This window comes from Parus major, chromosome 1 (genome assembly GCF_001522545.3).
Source record: "Parus major isolate Abel chromosome 1, Parus_major1.1, whole genome shotgun sequence".
NCBI lineage: Eukaryota > Metazoa > Chordata > Aves > Passeriformes > Paridae > Parus > Parus major.
Window position 1 is genome coordinate 30,553,500 of NC_031768.1, and position 20,799 is coordinate 30,574,298.

At 36.4% G+C, this 20,799-nt stretch overlaps 1 protein-coding gene and 1 pseudogene across 1 annotated transcript in view; both read left to right on the forward strand.

Annotated features, from left to right (window-relative positions):
* The first annotated feature begins 8 nt into the window (after positions 1-8).
* Positions 9-7,631, forward strand: LOC117245347 (annotated as a pseudogene).
* A 4,078-nt stretch (positions 7,632-11,709) lies between these two features.
* CRACDL (CRACD like) overlaps positions 11,710-20,799 on the forward strand; it is a 68,997-nt gene continuing 59,907 nt past the window's right edge. The window contains exons 1-2 of the mRNA XM_033519604.1: positions 11,710-11,746; positions 17,725-17,944. Coding sequence (XP_033375495.1) covers positions 11,710-11,746; positions 17,725-17,944 — 257 coding nt within the window. The remainder of the gene's footprint in view (positions 11,747-17,724; positions 17,945-20,799) is intronic.

Below are 20,799 nucleotides of genomic sequence, written 5' to 3' on the forward strand. Positions count from 1 at the left end.
ATGGAATCATGCGCAGGATGTGTTACAGCTTTGTTTCGTGAGTTGAAAAACACTGGAAAAGCTATAATTTATATTTGGTTGGGCAGTATTGTTATACTTGAATAAGTTTTTATTTGCTACTTGGAGAATCTACTAAAGTCTCCATCTCCAGCTTGCATCAACAGCTGCAACAACCAACAAAGAACTCAGACTAGCAAGAACAGAGAATCATTAGCTCAGGAGAATGACAGATTACAAGAGAATCTTTCTAATATTAAGCAAGAAATTCAGGTACATTTGTAGAGGGGACCCTTGACTAGAAAGAAAAAATGGTACCTTTTTCAAATAGCACTGAGAATTGGTAGATCCTCATCTGAATTAAATCCAAGACTAGTTTTTAAGTTCATGTTTCAAACTCAGATTTTTCCCCTTATTGCTCAGCTCACTTGTATAAAGAGGACCAGCTATTCTTATGCAATGGTTTGGATATTTGTCTTGAGGAACAGCTAATTAGTTGGTTTTCCCCCTAATCTTAAAGTAAAAACAACAAGGCAGCTATAGTTATCACTTACGTGGAAAAGAACTATAAAAGAAGCAGCAAGTATTTCTTATAGTGTGCTGTGACTGGTCTAGAGGATTTAAAAGCTTATGAATTTGACTTGCTAATAATTCAACACAGTACACATTTTAATGAGGTTCTAAACTTTATTAAAATTATTGTATTTATGTTTCCTCAAGAGCTGCTTTTGGATAAAAGGTACTTGAAATAGTGGGTTATAATACAGCCTTATATTATCTGCTGTGTTATTTATCTCTGTGCAGTTCCTGGTGAAAGTAGTTAAAATATTTCAAGTGTCATCTCATGCGCACACAATACTCCTGCACTGATATGTTTTCCAGACAGCTAGAAATTTAGCTTAATACCTGTTGATGTTCATCACTTCTGTGGGTGATGTGGATTTTCTTCTTTTTCTTCAGGTTCTTGCCTTCATTCAGGTTTTCCAGTACTTGATCACTTTACTGCTCTGTTGACCTTCTCTTCCTCTAGAAGTGCTACTCAGTTTTAAAGGAGCAACCTAACTGTACCTGATATCGGGTATATAGAACTTTTAAGTCATTAAAGGTCCCTTTTAAGTGAAGAAAAGTCCTCTAAAAGATTCATCCCACCTGAGTTTTTAAAGTGATTAATTTTACCTCTCTCACTTCATTATAGAGGTAGTATAGCTAATGGCTTTAGATCAGGTGCTTAATTCTTAGGTGAGACCACTTGCATTCTAAATAACTTTTCTCCCAAACAGTGCTCTCCTAGGAAAGGTGAGGTTGGTAGTGGCTTTGACTGCCAAAGGTTCACCAGGGAATCACTTCTTCACCTTCTCTTGGAATCAGAGTTTATAGGGATGATGTCAGCTGGTACAAAATGCAGCTTCCTGTTGCTCCCAGCTACTTTTGGAAGATTCACAGTTTTCTTTGCAATAGCTGGATGCTTGTAAAAGCAGTTGGAAAAAAAAAAAAATCATAGTCTCATAGGATGAAGTACTTTTTAGTAGGATTGATTCTAGAATATGTGTTGGTTCCTCCAGGCGCTTCCATTAATTTAGGTGATACTCCAAGTATTTCAAGTATTATAATTCCTTTGCTTGGGTTTACTGGAAAACTTCCGGAACACCTTTCTCAATAACTCAAAGCCTTTTTGCAACAGGAATAGGGGTTTCTCCATAAAGCATTCCCCACACTACCACAGTTTCCCCCAGTTCTTGTAGCTAAGTTCTCCTGGTAATTTTGCACAAAAGAAATTTCTGATCTGTGCAGTTCAAGACAGCCTTTCTGCAGTTCTTTTTCCTTCTTCTGTTCACTTTCTCAAGGAATAATTCTCAGAAGTTCTGTGTGTGATCTCCTAATACTTGTGCCTTTATTTCTCCTCATTGGGAGATAACCACTTGATTAATTAGCATGAAAGAAATTCTGTAATAATTAAATTACTTCATTTTTTATCTGTCTTCTACTTTTTAAAATATAAGCTTTTAAAAAACTGTAATTTAAAAAGAGATGGAACTGATTGAGCTCTGCCTGTTGAATGGGACAGGTTGGTTTTTTATGACTATCTGCTAAATAAACCATCTGTTTTTTCTTTATAACTGCTACATTCCTTTACAGACATTTTTCTTATTTCTAAGAAGATTTAGCATTATTTATAATTTTTAAAAAATGAAAAATTTGGTTTATAAAAATATATATAATTTACATTTCACTTAGCCTTTAAAAACTAGTTAATAAATCCATAGACCTTAGATACATACTAATTCTTTTTTTTTAAGGTACAAATAGTATACTTAAACCTTTAGGAAAAAACTTTACTTCATTGGTACTATATAAAAAATTAGCAAAGTACCAAACTGAGCTTGATGATATGAAAACCCAGGATTCAAACAGAGATCTTTTTGGGCTGAAGCATGTGCTGAAGTCTAAAGTCAGTATAAAAATTAAAACTGTTGGGTTTTAAGTAAAAATGAAACTTTTAGATATCTCCATAGAAGAATTTGCTTCCTAACCAAAACTTAGTTGCATTCCCTTAATTTGGTTTTAGTAGTTTGAAGACATTTTCATGGCTGTTTTTGCAGTACAAATTAATGTAGAATATTTTGTTGTGGTTTTATATATATGTGTGGTGTGGTTTTATATATATGTGTGTGTGTGTGTGTGTATTTATACATGCACATGTGTGTTTATTAAACTTCAAAAATCAGACAGGGAATAATACCAAGCCTTGGAGCTATTTTGTCTTTATTGCTTTATGGGATTAAAATAAAAAGAAATATTACTGCACTATATTGCTATACCTTGTATGTCTAATGTTAACCTAGCCATTCTTAACAGATATTTATTGATCATTAAAACGTATTCATCTTTAACAAAACTCTGGTTCTTGAGAAGTTTCTCAATGTTTTCACTAAATTGCAAAATTTTCAGTGGAAAGGATATATCCAATGCCATATCTGTAGATCGATAAGTATCCTTATATTTTGGAGCTTACTGTAAATTATTAAACAAACAAGCTTTATGCATTAGGAGAGAGAGCTGTGAGCTCTTGGAGAATTATCACAAAGCCTGTGAACAAGGAGAAAGTTGAGAAACAAAATACCATGAAGCAGAAACAGGCTTTTCCTGTTAGACTGGCACCGATCAGTGCAGTCTGAGAGCCACAGTTGGAAAGGAAAAATAAAGTCCCTGGAAACACAGACAGAGCAAGAGATCATTCTTTCCACAGTTCACCCTTGAAATGGTCTGGTAATATTTTTAACAATGTTTAATGCCACTTCTATATCAGGGAGATTTTCCACCATGAACTGTATGCATTTTACTTTATATAATAATATTAGAATTCGACTAGTCACACTTGGGAAAAAAATCTTTTAAAAAAAAGAAAATTCAAGGAAAACAAAAAATTTAAATGCTCTCATGGTTTGGAATCACTGAAAGCATAAAGTCGTACACAACTTCACAGCATACCTTAATCATAGCAAGTACTTTGTCACCTGTCATGTTCCTGTCCCTGCTCTTCTTGCTTTGAGCTTCTTAGCCTTCTTTTCACCGCTTTAGAAGTCCCAAAGAGCCTCTTCTCACTTGAAAATCTGAAGAACTTACAGAAAAATTCATACCTTGGTTTTGGAAATACGTTGTGAGCATATAAACATGGTTTGGGGGCTCTCCAATTTTTGTTGCAGATCATCTCTACTTCCTAATATCACATAAGCTGCTGAGGGCTACTCAAGAACATTAGATACTCCAGAGGAACCAAACTGTATCTGTTCATAAAGTAGATGAGAACACAGCAATGACAAAACAGCACAGGAGGGTGGTGTGGCAGATTTTGTCATTCCTTTAAGATATAATAAAACTAGTACATGGTTCTAGTTTATTCAAGAAGCTTGAAACCAGCAGACATTTCATCCTTCCAATTCCTTTCCACGTGCCTTCTATTAAGTATAGGAATAAACAGGCCTCCTCATGAGCCCTATGTCAATATATTGGGTCAGAATTCCAAATGCCATATTCCAATTCATATAGTTACATGCAAGATACATATCTAAAAAACAGAAGTTTGTATTCAAAAATCTTAATGTGCTCAGTAGTGCTCTGTGTGCTTTTTTTTTTTTTTTTTTTTTTTTTTGGTGAGACAGAGCTAGAATTAATGTGATGTGCTCCAATAAAATAATCTCTTTAGATGTAATTTCTAGTAAATCCTTCAGGCAAATCATAATGCCTTACCTCTCACTTTGCTCTGTTAACCTCCCACATTCATTCTGCCACTCACTGAAACTTAAGGAGTTGAAAGTTGCTGACCAGGAATATCACTGGGCAAAGTACAGGCATTTTTCAAAAAGGAAAAACCTAGGTTATGTTAATTTTAAATGTACAAAATTCTTAATGCTTTTAGTCAGACCTGCTGCTGCTGCCTTGTGGACTCCACTTTAATGTAACTCTCTCATCTTAGTCATGCCTGAATTTACAGGTGACAGGAGTATAAATATGACTCTCAGATATGAATCTCAGCATTCACATATCATCTACATACAAAACCAAATTTTATTGCTAAAATAAGAGAATCTCATCTGAAAATAAAATGTGGCCCATGGCAGAATTTTCAACCTTATTAACTCTGCAAAAGGAGTAGAATTCCAGGAATAGAGTTTAAAATGCCAGTGGCTAATTTTGCTGTCAGAAGCAAGAATTCCTCTAGTTCTTATATACAGGAGTTATTTAAAGAAATAACTTTGAAGTTTACTGTAGAATAAATTAATGCAGCCTCTTAAAATTTGCCACAATTATATAGAGCTATTTTGTAGGATTTTGGAAGCTGTTTTAATTCTTTTTTTTTTAGTAGAGTTTTATATTGCTTAACTGTAGCATTTAACAACAGAAAAGGCATACAAGTCTCCTATTTCTGCCTTAAGCAGCTCTCAAGTGAAAATGGGCAGAGAGCCTTAAAAACATACATTAGGAGAGAGTCTCTGTACTTGCAAATATCACATCTATACCAGAACTTCGTGTTAAACTAGATGCAACCAAAGAATGATTAAATTAGCATTTAATTTCCACAGCAAAGAAGGTAGAAAGTGTATGTGAAATATACTAGAAAAATAAGTTTATGTTAATGTTATACTTAAGGGATCCAAATATATTTTAGGATCATGAATGATCACTTTTTCAATTTTTAAATGTTTAATTTGGCATTTCTCAGGGGCCTACTCCTCAAAGGGTATGAGTTGAACACTCTTTTAAAAGAACACTGCTTCACTGCTTTGCAGGGCTTTATGATGAACACTCAAAAGTCAAGGCTTAGAATTATTGTTGTTTTCAAGAAAGATATATTGGATTTTACATCTAGTCACTAGGTAAGCAGAATAGCTGGAGCTGTTTATTAGCGATGAAACTTGCCGTGGACTTGAAAATGATTGACTATTTTAAGAATAGTCAATTTAATCTTTAAAAATTTAATCTTTTCTTAATTTCCCTTAGAAATCAGTTTTTGTTGACCTTGATTTTTACAAAAACTACAAAATTAATGTGTGATACACACATTTTTTAAAATTCAGTTTGGATAAACTTTGAAAAGTTGTTCATTCATACTCCAATTATTCAGGTATTTTCAGTATGATTCTGTTACTGACCTGGCCATCCTCTGCTCCAACTGACATAATTTCTTGTTCTTTATAGGCTTCCAGCAGTCTCTTTAAACCTCTATGCATTTTGAAAGCACAGTGGGTAAAGCTGCTGTTTGCCAGTTGCTTATGCATTCCAGCCAAATGTGTGTGATGTCTTTTGTATCCTTGTGAAATCCTCTATGATTCTTTTGATAGGGAAGGGTTCCAGCATATGACATTTATCTGAAACTTTTATGAGATCTTATATGGCTAAGCCTCCCTAGATCCTTCTGTGAAGGGGATTGCTGGGACTGTGGAGAACAGCAACAGTTTCAGGAAAGAAAACTGCAGAAATGCAGCTGGAGAGTTGGAGAAAAGTCAGAAGTTGGGAAATTTTCACTAATTTTTCTGTATTTTTCAACCAGTAGTCTTTCATTAGCCTTGTATAGCCTTTAGATAAGGCTCTTTACACAGTATTCCAGTGCAGAATCCACATTATTAGATTGTAGCATATTTATATTCAGAAGCAGAAACTAAACCTGATTCTGAATTATATTGTTCTTTCAATGTTTCTAATACTGTTTATTTTCTTAGATCTTCTTCGGTCTACAGTTTTCAGTATTATTTTGTTCTGAAATACCAATGTAGAATATTAAAACTGTTCCTCTGCAAAGGAACTAGATTTCTGAGTGACAGTTCAGAGAAAATGGGATCTTTCACAATGAAGAAACCTTTCAGTTTAGTTTGGTGCAAGAAAAAATATTGACTTTTTTTGATAGATGACAAATACTTTTTTCTTGCTTTTTTCCTTTTTCCCCCCTCCCTTCTGTTGGCCTATGATCTGAGTTCTTCCAGTAGCTTCCTCCTTTGAACACACAAATGGTTATCCTCTGAAATTTCTGAGAAATGTGCTGGAGAGGTGGAGAGTTTATTAAGATGTCGCAGTTCATAGATTTCCCATGACCTTTGGCTGAGCATTATTGTGCTTAATGTAAACTAGGCTTGAGTAAAATACAGATTAAAGTGTTGCAGCACCCCAAACAGATTCAGTTAATCAGACAATAATGCATATATGAAGAGATGAAGGGAAAATAGCATCCAGCTTACTTATGTTAAGATTAAAACAGAAAGTTTTCTTTGTCTCTGTAGCTGACCCAATACTGATTTTCCTGATTCTCAGTCTCTGAAATTATTTTTTTCATGTGTGTGTGTAGCTATGTCTCAGGTATGTCCATCATTCCCTCTGCAGTGGAATATACTAGGTTTTTTGGGTATTCTTTTCTTAGGTTCCTCAAAGATATATAGATATTTAATCTTTATTTTTAATTTTATTTTATTAATTTTCCCTTTCCCCCCCATTTATTCTTCATCCTCCTGTAAATAAAATAAGTGTAATCTCACTCTGCTGGTGATGCTGGTACTGGTTTGTAGTACCACCTGTTATTTCCTGTGTGCAAACCGTTAATCAATAGCTTTTTGCCTCAACAAAATGTGAAACTTCCTTCCTCTTTGTTAATGATTCTGTCTACTGAATCCATTGATCCATATATTTCATAGCATTTTGTTATTTGTACCAAATACATTTCTATTAAGATATACACATTGGATGATTTTCTAAATCTGACAGAGGTTTTTGACTGGGAAAATATAAAACTAATCACACATCTTGGAGTGAAAACAAATTTTGTCATTGATGCCAGACTTCCTTTTTTATTCAATCTTTTTTTTTTTTTTAAGATTACCCCAACAGAATACCAGTAAGCTTGATAGACATGCACCTGAAACTTTAAAATCTTTGTTTATCTGCAGAGCAAGTGTGAGTCAAACCATTCTGAAACAGAGCTGCTAAGAAAATAACTGGGAAATGAAAAAGCATCTATGAAAAACCTGGAATCTTTGCTTGTGTCCAATTGTGAGAATAAATTTCAGTCACAGAGAGCAAAGCAAGAGAAAGACTCTGAAATTCAGTTTCTCAAGGAACAGCTTGCTTTAGTAGAGAGTAATCTGTGAGTAAATGACCAGGAGTGTGTTGCAATTTTTCTCATTCTGTCCAAGTGTATTTAAACAGAAGTGGTTTTATATCTAGCTGCATTTTCAAATGGCCAGTGTACCTTGACTACATTAATAGCAGAAGATACCAAAAAACTGCTCTGGCTTTCTCAGTTAAACCCTAATAGACTCTTCTTCATAGTGTTATATTTTGCTCAAAAAAAATGTTCTTAATCTCAATTGCATGGTAGCTGCCCTTTTAATTTTGAATAATTGCATATGGCTACATGCTTGGAGAACTACAGTTGCTATCTAATTAATGTGTATGGACTTCACAGTGCGGTGCAGCATCACGATTTTACCTCAGAAACAGAGCAGCTCAGTTAGAGTCAGAACTGGATATCACCAAAACACAGCTGGGGATTGAGTGCTTTGATAGGCAAGTATATGTTTTTGTATTGTGCTTCCTGCAGCTAATTGGGGTGAAATGCAGTATAGTACTAAGGCTAATTAGTCAGATAAACAACAAAGATTTGGTTTACACTGCTGTAAATCTCCTGTGTGTTCAGAGACTATTCATGCCACTAAATATAGTCTGTTCAGCTGTTACACATGCTGTCTAAATCAGTTGTGTAGGTTGCCTGTATAGCCAACAGAATGAGACAGTGAGATTAACCACCCTCTGGAATAGCCTGGTTTAGGATGAGATGGGTCACTTTCCTGAAGATGCTCATCTCTCTTCACTTATACTAATACCTGACTTAATCTATGGTGAAAATCCAGGTGACTTGTCATTTATATAAGTGCTCTATAGCCTACTAGTTCTCTGCCCCCTGTGGAATGATTTTTGCCTGTACCAACCCACATTTTCCCATGTACTACTTGGAGTGCTATGGATGGCTCCCAAATGGTAGTATGACAATTTTTCTATTCTAATTTATGTTTTAATTTTGCAAGAAGAGAGTTTAAAAACATGTAGGAACTATTTCACCTGATTTGGCCACAGCACCAGAGAATGGTCCCTGTCTTGCTTCATGCATTAATTTATCTATGTAGTCTTGATGTCTTACATAGTTTTCTTATCTTTGAGACAACAATACTTCTCTACTTCATGGATGTATTGAGGATAAAATATTACAGTTTTGGGTATTATTTTGGATATGTAAAAGAGTGAGCTAAAAGAAGCAGAGTAATGTGATTATAGCACAGGTCTGAGAATGAGATGTCTCGTTTAACTGGTAAACTATTAATATTTTGTTCTCTCATAAGTAAGGACGAGGGCCCTGGAGAAGACATCTCTGCCTTCATGGAGAGAAATTAAGCTGCTTCTTAGAGCCAATCTATTTTTCTGGCAATGGCAAGTGAAAAGCAGAAAATTGGCCACATAAGAAAAATACTATCATTAGAATCAATATCTTGTTAGTATATAATGGAAGCAATAGCTGTGAGTAGTGACTGGTTTGGTTTTGTTGTTGGTTTGAGGAAGTGGGTATATACTATCCTTTTTATACCTGTGGCTGGACTAGTTGTACTGATTTACTGTCTTGGTGCAGAATGAAATAATGCCTGAAATTAGGAAGTGCCAACATTGTCAGGTTGAATTGACATTGAATGGGCACCAAAATAGTGATACCAGGAGGCTTGATCCATCAGTCTGGCTTTTTCTTTACTAGCCAGGAAAAGAACCTCTCCATCCCTCCCATTCCTCTGACTGCAGAAGCAGTTTGGACTCCTGTGGAAACAATAGGTTTTAATTATTGTCCTCCCCTGGCTGTGGTGACAAAGCACGGAGACTGTTGGGCTTGCTGGGCTGCTCTTGCTGGAGCAAGTCCTTTTGTTGTCCCTAGATCCAGCTCCCTGAGCCAGTGCTGAATGTCATCAATCCCTAGCAGGCTTTAGTGGCCTGCTTCAGTGGTTCACTCCACAGGTAGGTCTGTGATATTGGCTGAGCCACACTGAAACCCAGGGGTTGTTGTAGCCACCCTACCTAGTAGCTTTCCAATCCAACACAGACTAGATTCTCCTTATGTAAACAACTGACAGTCTGAAGCCAGGATCCCAGAGGAGTATGTACCTTCAAAACCTTCCAATGGATTATCCAATCCCACGTATTTCCTTCCCATACAGCCAGATGCAGGAGTTATGGATTGATCTAATATCCAGGCCCCATCTCTTGCACTCAAAATGACTGGACTTCCATTTTGTGACTTTACCATTGGGGATTCCAGCATCTCTTAAATATCCATCAGTTTCAGGGCTCTTCAGTAGACTCTAGTCCATTGCCATTGCCAACTCAAACAGCACAGGAATAACACAAGCAGCACTGCTCTTACTTTTGAATAACCTTAAAATTAGGCTCCTCCTCCCTGGAGATGTTTACAGTTTTTAGTTTCAAAACTGCAGTTACCATGGCTATCTTCTGTCTTTCAGGGAAAATTGAGGCAAAGTTTATTGAGAAGTATTTGATGAAAACTACATTTCCTTTTAAAATAAAATTTAGAAGTTGACAATCTTAGGGAAAAAAAGGCTTATACTGACTATGAGAGAGTTTTAAAGGTTTTTGAAAGAATGTTTATTCTTACGATAAAATAATGTTTATTTAGAGAACTGCGGGAGCTTCAACATCAGAGTTGTACAAATTCACATCAGTTAAGCTCTACATTAAAAATATCATGACATCACTGATCTCTTGATGGGTCTCTCGACTAATCCCTGGGAGGCTAGGAGGTTCCATTACATTTAAGTTCCAGACACTGGGTGGGGAAATAAAAATGAAAGCATGAACTCTGATACTTCTTGTCAAAACATCAATTGAATTCCATGGAATTACATTCATGTAAGAAAAGTTACAAGAAGATTCAGGATCACAATTTTATGATGATACTCCTTTTATTTTGTTTTATTGAATTGTATCGAACTATATAGTCAACAGCAATTACTTGTACTGAGATACCGTAGTCAAAAATTCTTAAAACAGCAATGGAAATAATGCTACAGAAAATCTCAACTTGTCACTGTTTTGTACAAAGTGTCGATGTAAATATTTTCATCTTTCTTACATAAAAACTCAACTATCTGGTCTTTCTTCTAGTTTTCAGAGTAGTTTTTACTCTATATATGCCCGTGTTTTTACAAGAAATGTAAATGCATTCTATAAATATTCAAGTACTCATAATCCTGAGGATAAGCAGGTGCAGCTCTCTTTTTAACAATTAGTGGATTGGAGCTTCCACAATATGGAGTCACTCCTGGCAGTTTCAGTCTCAGTTTAGTTTCCTATTTGGTTGCATGCTTGTTGCATCACATGTTTTTTGATAGACTGATGGCAGCATACATTAAAAAAATATTGCTGGTTGAAGGGGGAAGAAGTCTTAGTTCATGACTTGCTTTTGAGGTGGCTGTGTGCTTCCAAGTTTAATTTATTCACTGAGATTATTACCTTTGGCACTTCACTAATCTTTGCTATCAAAGGCTCCTCTAAGTATTAAAAATGGGTCAAAATAATATGCATCAAGTTTCCTTGGGTCAGCCAGCTGGTTCTGGTGCCCTTAGGAAGAAAAACAAAGCTGTGCAAGAGAGTTATTTTTTAGCTACTGCCAATCCTTGATAGCAAGTACAGTGAGTCTTCATTCCTCTGATAGAGCTGTCTACTCCTCCTGCATCTGAGTACAGTGTAGCTCTTCAATTTGTTGAAAGAAACATTGTGTCATTTGGAACAGTTTGATCTAGTTTTAATTACCATAACACTTTCTTCTATTTTTGATACTTACAAGGAAAAGAGGAAACAATCCGTGTAGTCATCACACTGATACTAACAATCATGGTACTTTCTCTATTTGCATTACTCCCTTTTCAGGGTGATAAAATTCCATTCTAAGTAGTAAACTTCTGGCTAAATAACAAATGAAGACTAATCTTCTACAAGCTGGATTAGGAATTCAGATCCTATCTTGCTTAATGTTCCTTTTTTTCTTTTCTTTTTTTTCCTCCTGGTTTTGTGGAGGATTTTTGCTTGGTATTTTGTTATTTTGGTTTGATTTGGGTTTTTTTTTTTTATCCTGGTTGGCCTTATGTGGGTTTTGCACATTTCTAGGGTACAATGAGTTTGAAGACTAAAAATGAAGTAAGTGAGCCAGGTTTGTTTAAAATTTTCATACTGTTTTAAGCTAAGTTTTTCTTAATTGAATCTATTTATCTTTTGCATGGCAATGAACTCAATTTTTTTTCTGCTCGGTTATTTTCCATTTTTGAGAATTCAAGAGATATAATTCATATATAATAACTAATACATTCATAACTTTTTTCTTCATCCAAGTCCTCGTTATACTTTTATTTTTTGCTACATGGGAAGAACTGAGGTTGTTTCAGACTTACAGGCTCCTGGAATCCTAGAATGGTTTGGGTTGGAAAGGACATTAAAGACCATCTAGTTCTAACCTTCCACTAGACCAGGTTGCTCAATTCCCTTGAACACTACTTAGTTACTTGTTTATGCTAACGGTTTTGGGACTGTTTTCATTAAAAAAACCCATGCAATAATAACTGAAATGTTGGCAGTCTGTGCTACATTTTAAAAGCTTAAATGAGAAGAATTTATCAGGTTTGTGGAGTGTAGTGATAAAGGGATGAATGAATCAGTCTGTTAGAAAAGGCTCTTGTAAAATAGAGCAGAGATCTGAATCTGGAAATATCTGCTTTGTATAAGTGATTTACATTTGATTTAGATATTTGCTTTAATGTCCACAATATTAACATTCTTGATAAATTTTATGTCAAGAACTTAGAGTGTCAATCAAGAATAAGATGGAATAGTAGAAATGTATGAAATATCTATAAATTATGATTTCCCTCTCAGCTAACTCTAGAAAGATTTAGAAAATTCATTGAGACCAGAACGAAATAACAAATATAAAATATTGCCTGAGGGTAAAAGCAAGAATATTACTGCAAATATTTGGGTGTAATAATCAGCAGAATCAAAGAATTAAGACTTTTAAAATATATATTTGGGGAATTGATGAAATATGATCTAGATGTAAGTTCCTTTTAAGTAGTGTACAACTCTTCCAGGAGAGTCCTCCTAGAGGGGAAATGTCATTTTACAACCACTTTAAGACAAGTCACCAGGGATTGAAAAAGGTATTGTAGAAACAACTGCTGGAAACTGGAGAGGCTTCTTCCACAGCTAATGTGTGTATATATGCAGTATACATGTATAATGAGAGAGTAGTGTTGGAATCAGTGTTAATGCCCTTCCTTCTCTCCAGGTGCTATTTCAGCAGACAGTCTCTGATGGGAGATGATCCATACAGTCATGTCCTCATTCTATGGAGGATGTGGTATCAGAAGTAAATTGGACAGTACCTTTCTCTTATTATTCCATCTTTCTGTGTGTATTTATTGTACCAGAGTCCTTCCTCCAGTGAAGTGAAAAGGAGGTGCCCTGCAGTTTGTGTTGCACACCTGGTGGGAAAGACCTTTTCCGTCCGATTTTCTTAAGTGATAGGTGTCCAAAGCTTGCCTTACAAACCAAATGTGTTACAACATTTTTATGCAATAAAATCTAATCTGTCAAATGATCTGGATTGACTGTTAAAGAGACTAGGAAGTGTCCTCAAAGTGCTTTCAGAATACAGACCTAGATTAATCCTTTTTGCTATCTTCATAAAAGAATTTATTAGGTCTCTGGTTTATTTTTGCAGGCAAAGGCATGTTGGTCACAATAATGGGTTAAGCATAAACTTGCACATATATTCCTTTATATATTTTTTTGTGATTGCCTGACTGCTCAACATTAACATACATATCTGAGTAGTATTTAAAGACAACATAACCTATACGAGTGCTCCTAATACTGAAATAAAGCAACTGTGTTTGTTTTAAGGAACAGGTGGCTTTACAAAGCCTCTAAAAATAGTTTCATGAATAATGTTTTAAAAAAATTAAAGTATAAATATATATGTGCAAAATAAATTTCAGGATTTTCTTCCACAAGAGTAACAATATTTTTCAGTACAGGTAAACTGATTTTAATTTGGAGGTCCTGGTTCTTCATTCCTTATTTGGCAGACAGGCACAGAAGTCATATCACCAATCACCAGTGTTAATGGGACTGCTTGCAAGTGATAAATACTGTAGGAGCAGACATAATGATATTAACTATTGCCACATTATGCAGTTATTAAAAGGCATATTGTACACTTTTCCCAGATGAGAGAAGATGATAATTTCATTATCCTGGAAGATGAAAGAGATTTGTAGTCTTGCAATCATACTGTCATATTGATTTTTGTTTTTTTCTAGAAGATGATCACAAAAGAGTTTGAGATATGTGATCTTGGTCTATAAAACTAATACCCAATCATCTAAAAGATGAAAAGCAGATATTAGATAAACTTAGTACAGATAAAAGGAGTTATTTTGGGGAGTAGATATGCTGTGTGGAGGCCCATATAATAAGATGTAATTATTTAGTTACAATAATGATGCTTTTCCATGTAACATAGTAAAGAAGTCAGTAAAGAGGTGCTCATGTAAAAAGTAAAAGCAGAAGATTCTTAAGCAATTTGGATTTAAAAATTCTCCTCTTACGCAGAGAGGAATAAGGGAATATGAGATTATAAATATCAAGATGTAATAAACTTGCTTTTTCTTGAGTACTCTGATAAAGTAATAGTCTTTTTATTAGGGTTAGACTTTCCTTAAGAAATGTTTTGGAAATGAAAACCTTAATTTTTTATGCAAAAATTCAAGGGGATCATGGAGCCGAAGGAACTTTTGTCAATGATGATGACATACAGACTTCTGTCATCAGAAGTGACTTCTGACTGCAATTAATTGCTGCATAATTTTTGATGGTTAAGAAAAAAAAATCAAGCGAGTATATTCAGAGAGGACCACTGTAATGTTAATCCCCCTATATCTGCTCTAAATCAGAAACTGAAAGAAAAAAAAAATAAATTAAGTTTTCTGAAGTTTGAAAAGAAGATGTTATATTTGACAATAAACTTGCTTGTTGGCAATGTCTATAGCAATAGCCCAAGAGGACTGGAACAGTGTTTGTTGGTTGGCAATTATATGCACTGCCCCAATAGTATATTCTAAAAACCTTCAGCTCATGACTGAATATTAAGGCCGATAATGAGCTCAGAGTTTTTACTGTTCTTTACTTTTGGTTGTAAACACTCTAATCTGTAATACATCTTAATCTTTTCAATACCCAGGAATTACTGTTGTATATGCCCAGTCTGAAATGTGTTACACACTTTGTGGGAGTATCTATTTCCTCATGATTACTTGTGGGTTACTTGTGATTTTCTTGTCGTTGCTTAGTTATATTTTGATGGGAAAGAGACTAAGACAAAAAAAAATCTACTTATCACTTTCTATATTTCTTTTTTTTCTATTTATCTTTTGTTTGCATTTGTGACACTTAATTGCAACCATGAACAATATTACACTTGGTTTTTTTACATATATTTAAATTACCTCTTACCACAATATTTTTACATAGGCAAACCTGAAAATACAATTTGTGTTTTTTTAAAAAATAAGAGTATTTTAAATTAAACTCTATTGTTATGACCTAAAATCATGTGGTTTGCATAACAAAGAAACCTATAATATTTGTAAAAGTATTCATGATAACTTTTAGACACTGGTTATAGAGCTGTTTCTCACTAAGTTTGCTTACCTGTGGCAAAGGAAACTGTACCCACTACTCAGTAGAAGATATTTCACTTGAGCATAACTGGTTTACAGGGTTTGTAGAGGAAAGAATTCAGTATATCTGGCATCCTCCTCCTTATTATCTTTTCTGCATACTAGAAAAAGCAGGATATATGGATACAGAGTGCTATCTCCATTACAATATGACATCTGTTGGTCTCCCCTTGCTGACCACTGCCATCATTCCATCTTTTCTTTTTCTTCTTTTCAGTCACTAATAAAACTTGAATTTTAGCAACATGTAATCAGAATTAAGATTCTGATGTCAATGTTAATTGACAATAGCAAGTGGTTTTAGTCTTTGAGCAGAAAAAATGGTCAGGGTATGGGGTAGTCTTTGGTAGTACTACAACTGAATTTTTGTTCTATCCCCTTCATTTCTTCTCAGACCAAATAATCCTGTTGGTGTCAGTGTAGGCAGTGGAGTATTAGCAACATCTAATTAATCTAATTAATTAACATCTAATAAGGCTATCAGCATCAGGTACAGTTTAGCATTTCTGTTACTCAGGTGCTTTTCTATATTTATTTAGTCTTTGACATTGTCAGTTACAATGATACAGTAGAATGGATAAGAACTTAACATATATTCCATATTTAACTAGTTAATTTGCATTAGCATCTCCTTCCATATAATTTTGGAATTAATAGCCCTGCAACAAGAAATGCAAATTGATTTACTGATACAGAATGAAGGGTCTGTAAAGAAGTGTAATATTTTAATAAAAGAGGCTTTTTAATGTATATTGCACTCTTAGAGTAATCTTTCCTCTGATCTACTGAACTTTCATGCTAATTCCCAGCAGAGGGAGTAAGTGAAATGAAGATGAATGAATCATACATATCTTTGTGGTATTAACATGCACAGTTATCTGAACACGCCGAAAGATATTTCAGTTAGTTTTACATTTTGGACGATTTCTAAACAGAAGAAAAAGAGCTTGATATGATGGATAAAATTTTCATGTGACTCCAGACTGAGTATATAAAAACACAACTTTATTTCATGACAAGGATCAGATTTTTTATTAATAAACTTTGAAAAAACAAATTTGTAATTTGCTTGTAATTAAAACATTATGTATGAAGGCATGGCCTGAGATGATGTTCCCTTTCAATCGATTTTTTTTTTTTATCTGACTCTCTAATATACTGTAATTAGATTTTTCTTTAGGCTGTCTCACATTTTATTTTTATTAAAATCCATGAAGCAGTTTAATAATTTATTTCACCAGATGAAAAAGTCTAAGCTTAGTTTTAAGTTTTCTATCTTGTACTTCTCATCTATGTTGTATTTTTGGTGCTTTTATTTCCTGAGGTGGGAGAAGAACAAACATTTTTTATCTTGAATGCAGCCTACACCCAAGCAATTATGTAGAGTACACAAAGCAGAAAACGTCTTTGTTGTCAGAAGTGCAGAGCAACCAAGCAAGTGAACAATGTACTTCTCAGATTGGCATTACATGAGGGTATGTCTTTCCTGCACATAGAAATATTTCATAAAATCACTTCTGCCAGTATAGCGTGAATATTTTTAAAACAATGCTACTTGGCAGAAATAAAACCTATAATTGAATTTCTTTTTTGACCCACAGTGACTGCTCTGGAAGTAGTGTTGAAATGATTTTTCATCTTAAGAATGAAGGCTTTCCATTTCCATTTCTGCCTCCCTTATCAGTGCCCTGAGAAACAAGCAACCTCCACAGCATTTTTCACTCTAATGCTTTTGCCTTGGACTGCAAGGCAGTGTGGTGTGATTTTGATTAATTTATCAGGCAACACCTATATTTTCTATCCAAAACTGCTGTCCTCAGAGTCACTGACTTTACACGAGTGAGACTCTTTAGAAAAAAACAAACCAAAACCAAAGTGCTTATGTTGAAGCAGAATGCAAAAGTTTGAGAGAAATTTACTGTAATAGATAAGATGCTGGAGTGGGGAGCTAACTACCCAATGTTATTTTGGTCAATTCTTCCAGTCACTTCGTCCAGTCTTCCTTTCTCATCTCTTGCATAGAAGCTAAGTTTGAAACACCCCATTTGAAGATCCAAGAGCACTACTGTTCACAGATGTAAGCAGCTTCAGCTAAACCCTGATACCACCTCAAGGATCCTGACTGTAGCTACGTGCTGCAATTACCCCGCCACCTCCAACACTCGCTCGAGAAAATAAACTGGAGATGGCTCGTCACTACCTTAAGCCACTTAGGGTAGGCGAAGGGGGAAAGAAAAGCCGAGGCGGAAAGTTGTAGCGGTGAAATCGCCCTTTCGGAGCGTCTGGTCCGCTCCTTCCCCTCACCCCCGTGTGGCTCTGTGTCCCGGCCGCGGTCAATGTCTTACCGAGGTGGAAAACACCTGAGCGCCGCACCCCGCCCGCCCCGGGGCAGCGCCGCGGGCTCGCCTCGCCTTTGGCCCCGCGGCCGCGGGCGGGTCCTGGCCGCAGGTGGCGGCGGGCCCGGGGAGGAGCGGGCAGGCCCGCGGGCAGGTGGCAGCAGGTCCGCGGCTCGGATGGGTCCCCGCCACCCGACTCCGGCGCTCCCCGCCGCCCCCACCGCTGTCGGGCCGCCCCGGGCCGCCGAGGGCTGCGCCGGCCCACACGGGCTGCAGGTGAGTGAGGGCAGCGCGGGACCTGCGGGGCAGCTGCTCCCGAGGGCCGAGCTCGGACGCTGCCGTCTGGGGAGGCTGGGCGGCGGGCAGGGCTTCGCTTCCTTCCCCGCGCCTTCTCCGGAGGCTGTTTGTCTGCGAGCACAGTGACGGGACACGCTTAACCTGAAGCAAAACAGGCGTTTAATTTAGAGGCCACATGCACCTAGTAGGACATGGGTTTCCATGTGCACGAACGGCTCCAACGCGACCGGCGTTTCCAGGTTTCTGGAAGGTGTGAATTGGATTGAGGTGAACAGGTTTGTGCTCCCACCAGCCCGGCTCCCTGCAGGAAGGCCGAGCTCAGCAGGCAGTGTTTTCTTGCCCTGAAAGGCTATAGCTTTCCCTCTCCTATTCCTCAAATATCTCTTAAAATGTTGACTGATCCTCTACCTTGAAATTAGCCATAAATGGTGTGACATTTCCCCCTATTTAATGTATTTTCGGACACGAGACCTGAAATACCACAAATACATTGTTCTTGTTATTATGCTCACTTCTGTTGACAAACTTCACTGTCCACAGGATATTTAGTGTATTGAATTTAAATTGCCACTGATTGTTCTTAGGTTACTGCATAGGAATCACTTCAGTTAAAAACCTTTTAAGAACACAATGCAATTTTAGTTATGAAAGCATCATAATGCCAGTTTTGCCATACAATTTGCTGAAAACCACCTCGTATATAAAGAGAAGTTTATAGGAACACCCTAACTATTTTTTGCATATTTTCACACTAGTTAAAAACCTCAACTTTTTTTCTATAGCCATTTTAATTGTATTTAAATTAGATAAAGTAATGCATGTCTTAGGCTTTATATGTGTATAAATACCAAAGCAATGTAAGTATTACTTAGAAGCATGCAGTGGACTGTATATTCCATTCTTTCTCTGAAACTAAATTGTTATTCCAGGTTGACACACAAGATCTTCCAGAAGCTTTTCCTGTTCTCTTATTTTGCCATTATAAATCTTAGGTACCATAACTATCTCCCATAAATCTTTCTTTGGTTGGATCATCATGTTCTCTACTCAGTACTGCACATTCTTCTGTATTTGTCATCATTAAGAAGTTCATTTGCTTTATCACTCACAGATTATTAGCATCCAAAAATAGCAACCATGCATCAATGCCTGTTTGATGCTGTTACAAGGCTGTACATCATTTTTGCATCAGACTAATTTCTCAGTCTTTGTAGTACCATGCCAATAAACACTGGGGCAACAGTCCTTTTCCATGCAACATGATATGGATTGGTTTTTTTTTGTAAATTTTAAGTGGAACTGAGCTCTCATCAGCAGTTTCTACAGGGCAAAGATTAGATTACAGAAGGAAAAAAAAATGTAACTTTATTACTGGCACTTGCCTTGTAGCTCTTTAATCATTGAAAGAAGGCGGTTTCAGGGTTGGAGTTGGCTTATCATTAAAGAAAAGGGAGCAGGTGCATTTAGGCTTATCCAGCGATGAGGTAGGAACTGTCTGTGGTTGTTTATAGTGACGGGTAATTAGTTTGTCTATGTACAGACGTCAGAGTTTATAGAAAGTAGAAGGTCATGTTTCTTTGCTTTCACAGAGACCTTGTGAACTTAAATTCTGCTATGTTTTTAATTAAAAATGTTTTCTTTAGCATGTGCTTCTGGGTGTATAGAGTCTAATTCTTCTGTTGGAAAAAAAAAACCAGCTAACCTGTCAGTGTTGCTTCTAAGGCAGTGGATGGGAATATGAATGTGTACTGCCTGCCATCGAGCTCTACTGAGGAAAGGGTTCTGCTCACACTCAGCCTGTGGTGGTGCTGACAGCCTCTGCTGTCCTCTCTGTTGTGCAGGACATTAACAGCTGAATAGTACTTGGCTGTAGCCTCAGTACTTATAGTCATGACAAAAGAGTAGCAAAGAGGAGGAAAAAACCCACTCCTTAATAACAAGGACTGGCAGTGAACTGTTACTGAGGAACTGAAAATAGGATTGAATTATGGAAATGTCTCAGGCAAATATTTATTGCAGTAGCAAAGCTGTATTTCAGATTCACCAGGACAAAAGTGAAAGAATCAATGTCTAACAATACATAGACAAGTTCTCTCTGTTTTATGTGAAAATTTAATAAATGTTCATTGCCTCACAGCCCAGCTGTTCCACTCTTGATTTCAGATGTGTGTTTCCAGCAGCACAACCAGTCTTTGACTGGAGAGTATAACCAATACACATTGTAGATAGGGACCTGCAGAGTACTCACTGTGAAGAAAGTGAAGGTGACTCTGAAGCCTATTGTTACTAGTGTCACAGATCTGTCATCCAGTGCCCTGCACAGCTGGAATGCATCAGTTCTCTTCTTCTCTGTGGTCTTGCTTCATAACAGCAAGCTCAGGCTTTGGCCCATTAAACGTAGTATATACCCAGCAGTACACAGTTAATTTATCTTTCTGTTGCAGAAGCCTGGAAGTGCCTTTCTGCAATTGTAGGTGCTGATGAACTGCATATGGCTAGTTTGTTAAAGTCCAAAATACTAAAGGACATCCACTTGAACATGGAAATCTTTGTTGGAAGGCAGTAGAATGAAGGCTGTACATGCCAGGATTGTAAGATGCTCTTAGAAAAAGCTGCTTCATTTCCCAGCTGTGCATGTACTGGAAGAGAGTTAAAAATCACAAGAGAGATGGAAATTCAGTCACAGAATGTAATTTATCCAAGGTATTAAATATACAGTCTTCTCTTACTGCAAGATTTATGGTTCTGTACTATTAAAGAGAGAGTATATGCAAAAAGGTCAGGAAATGAGACCATATACTTACCCATTTTATTGTAGTGAGACATCTATTCAT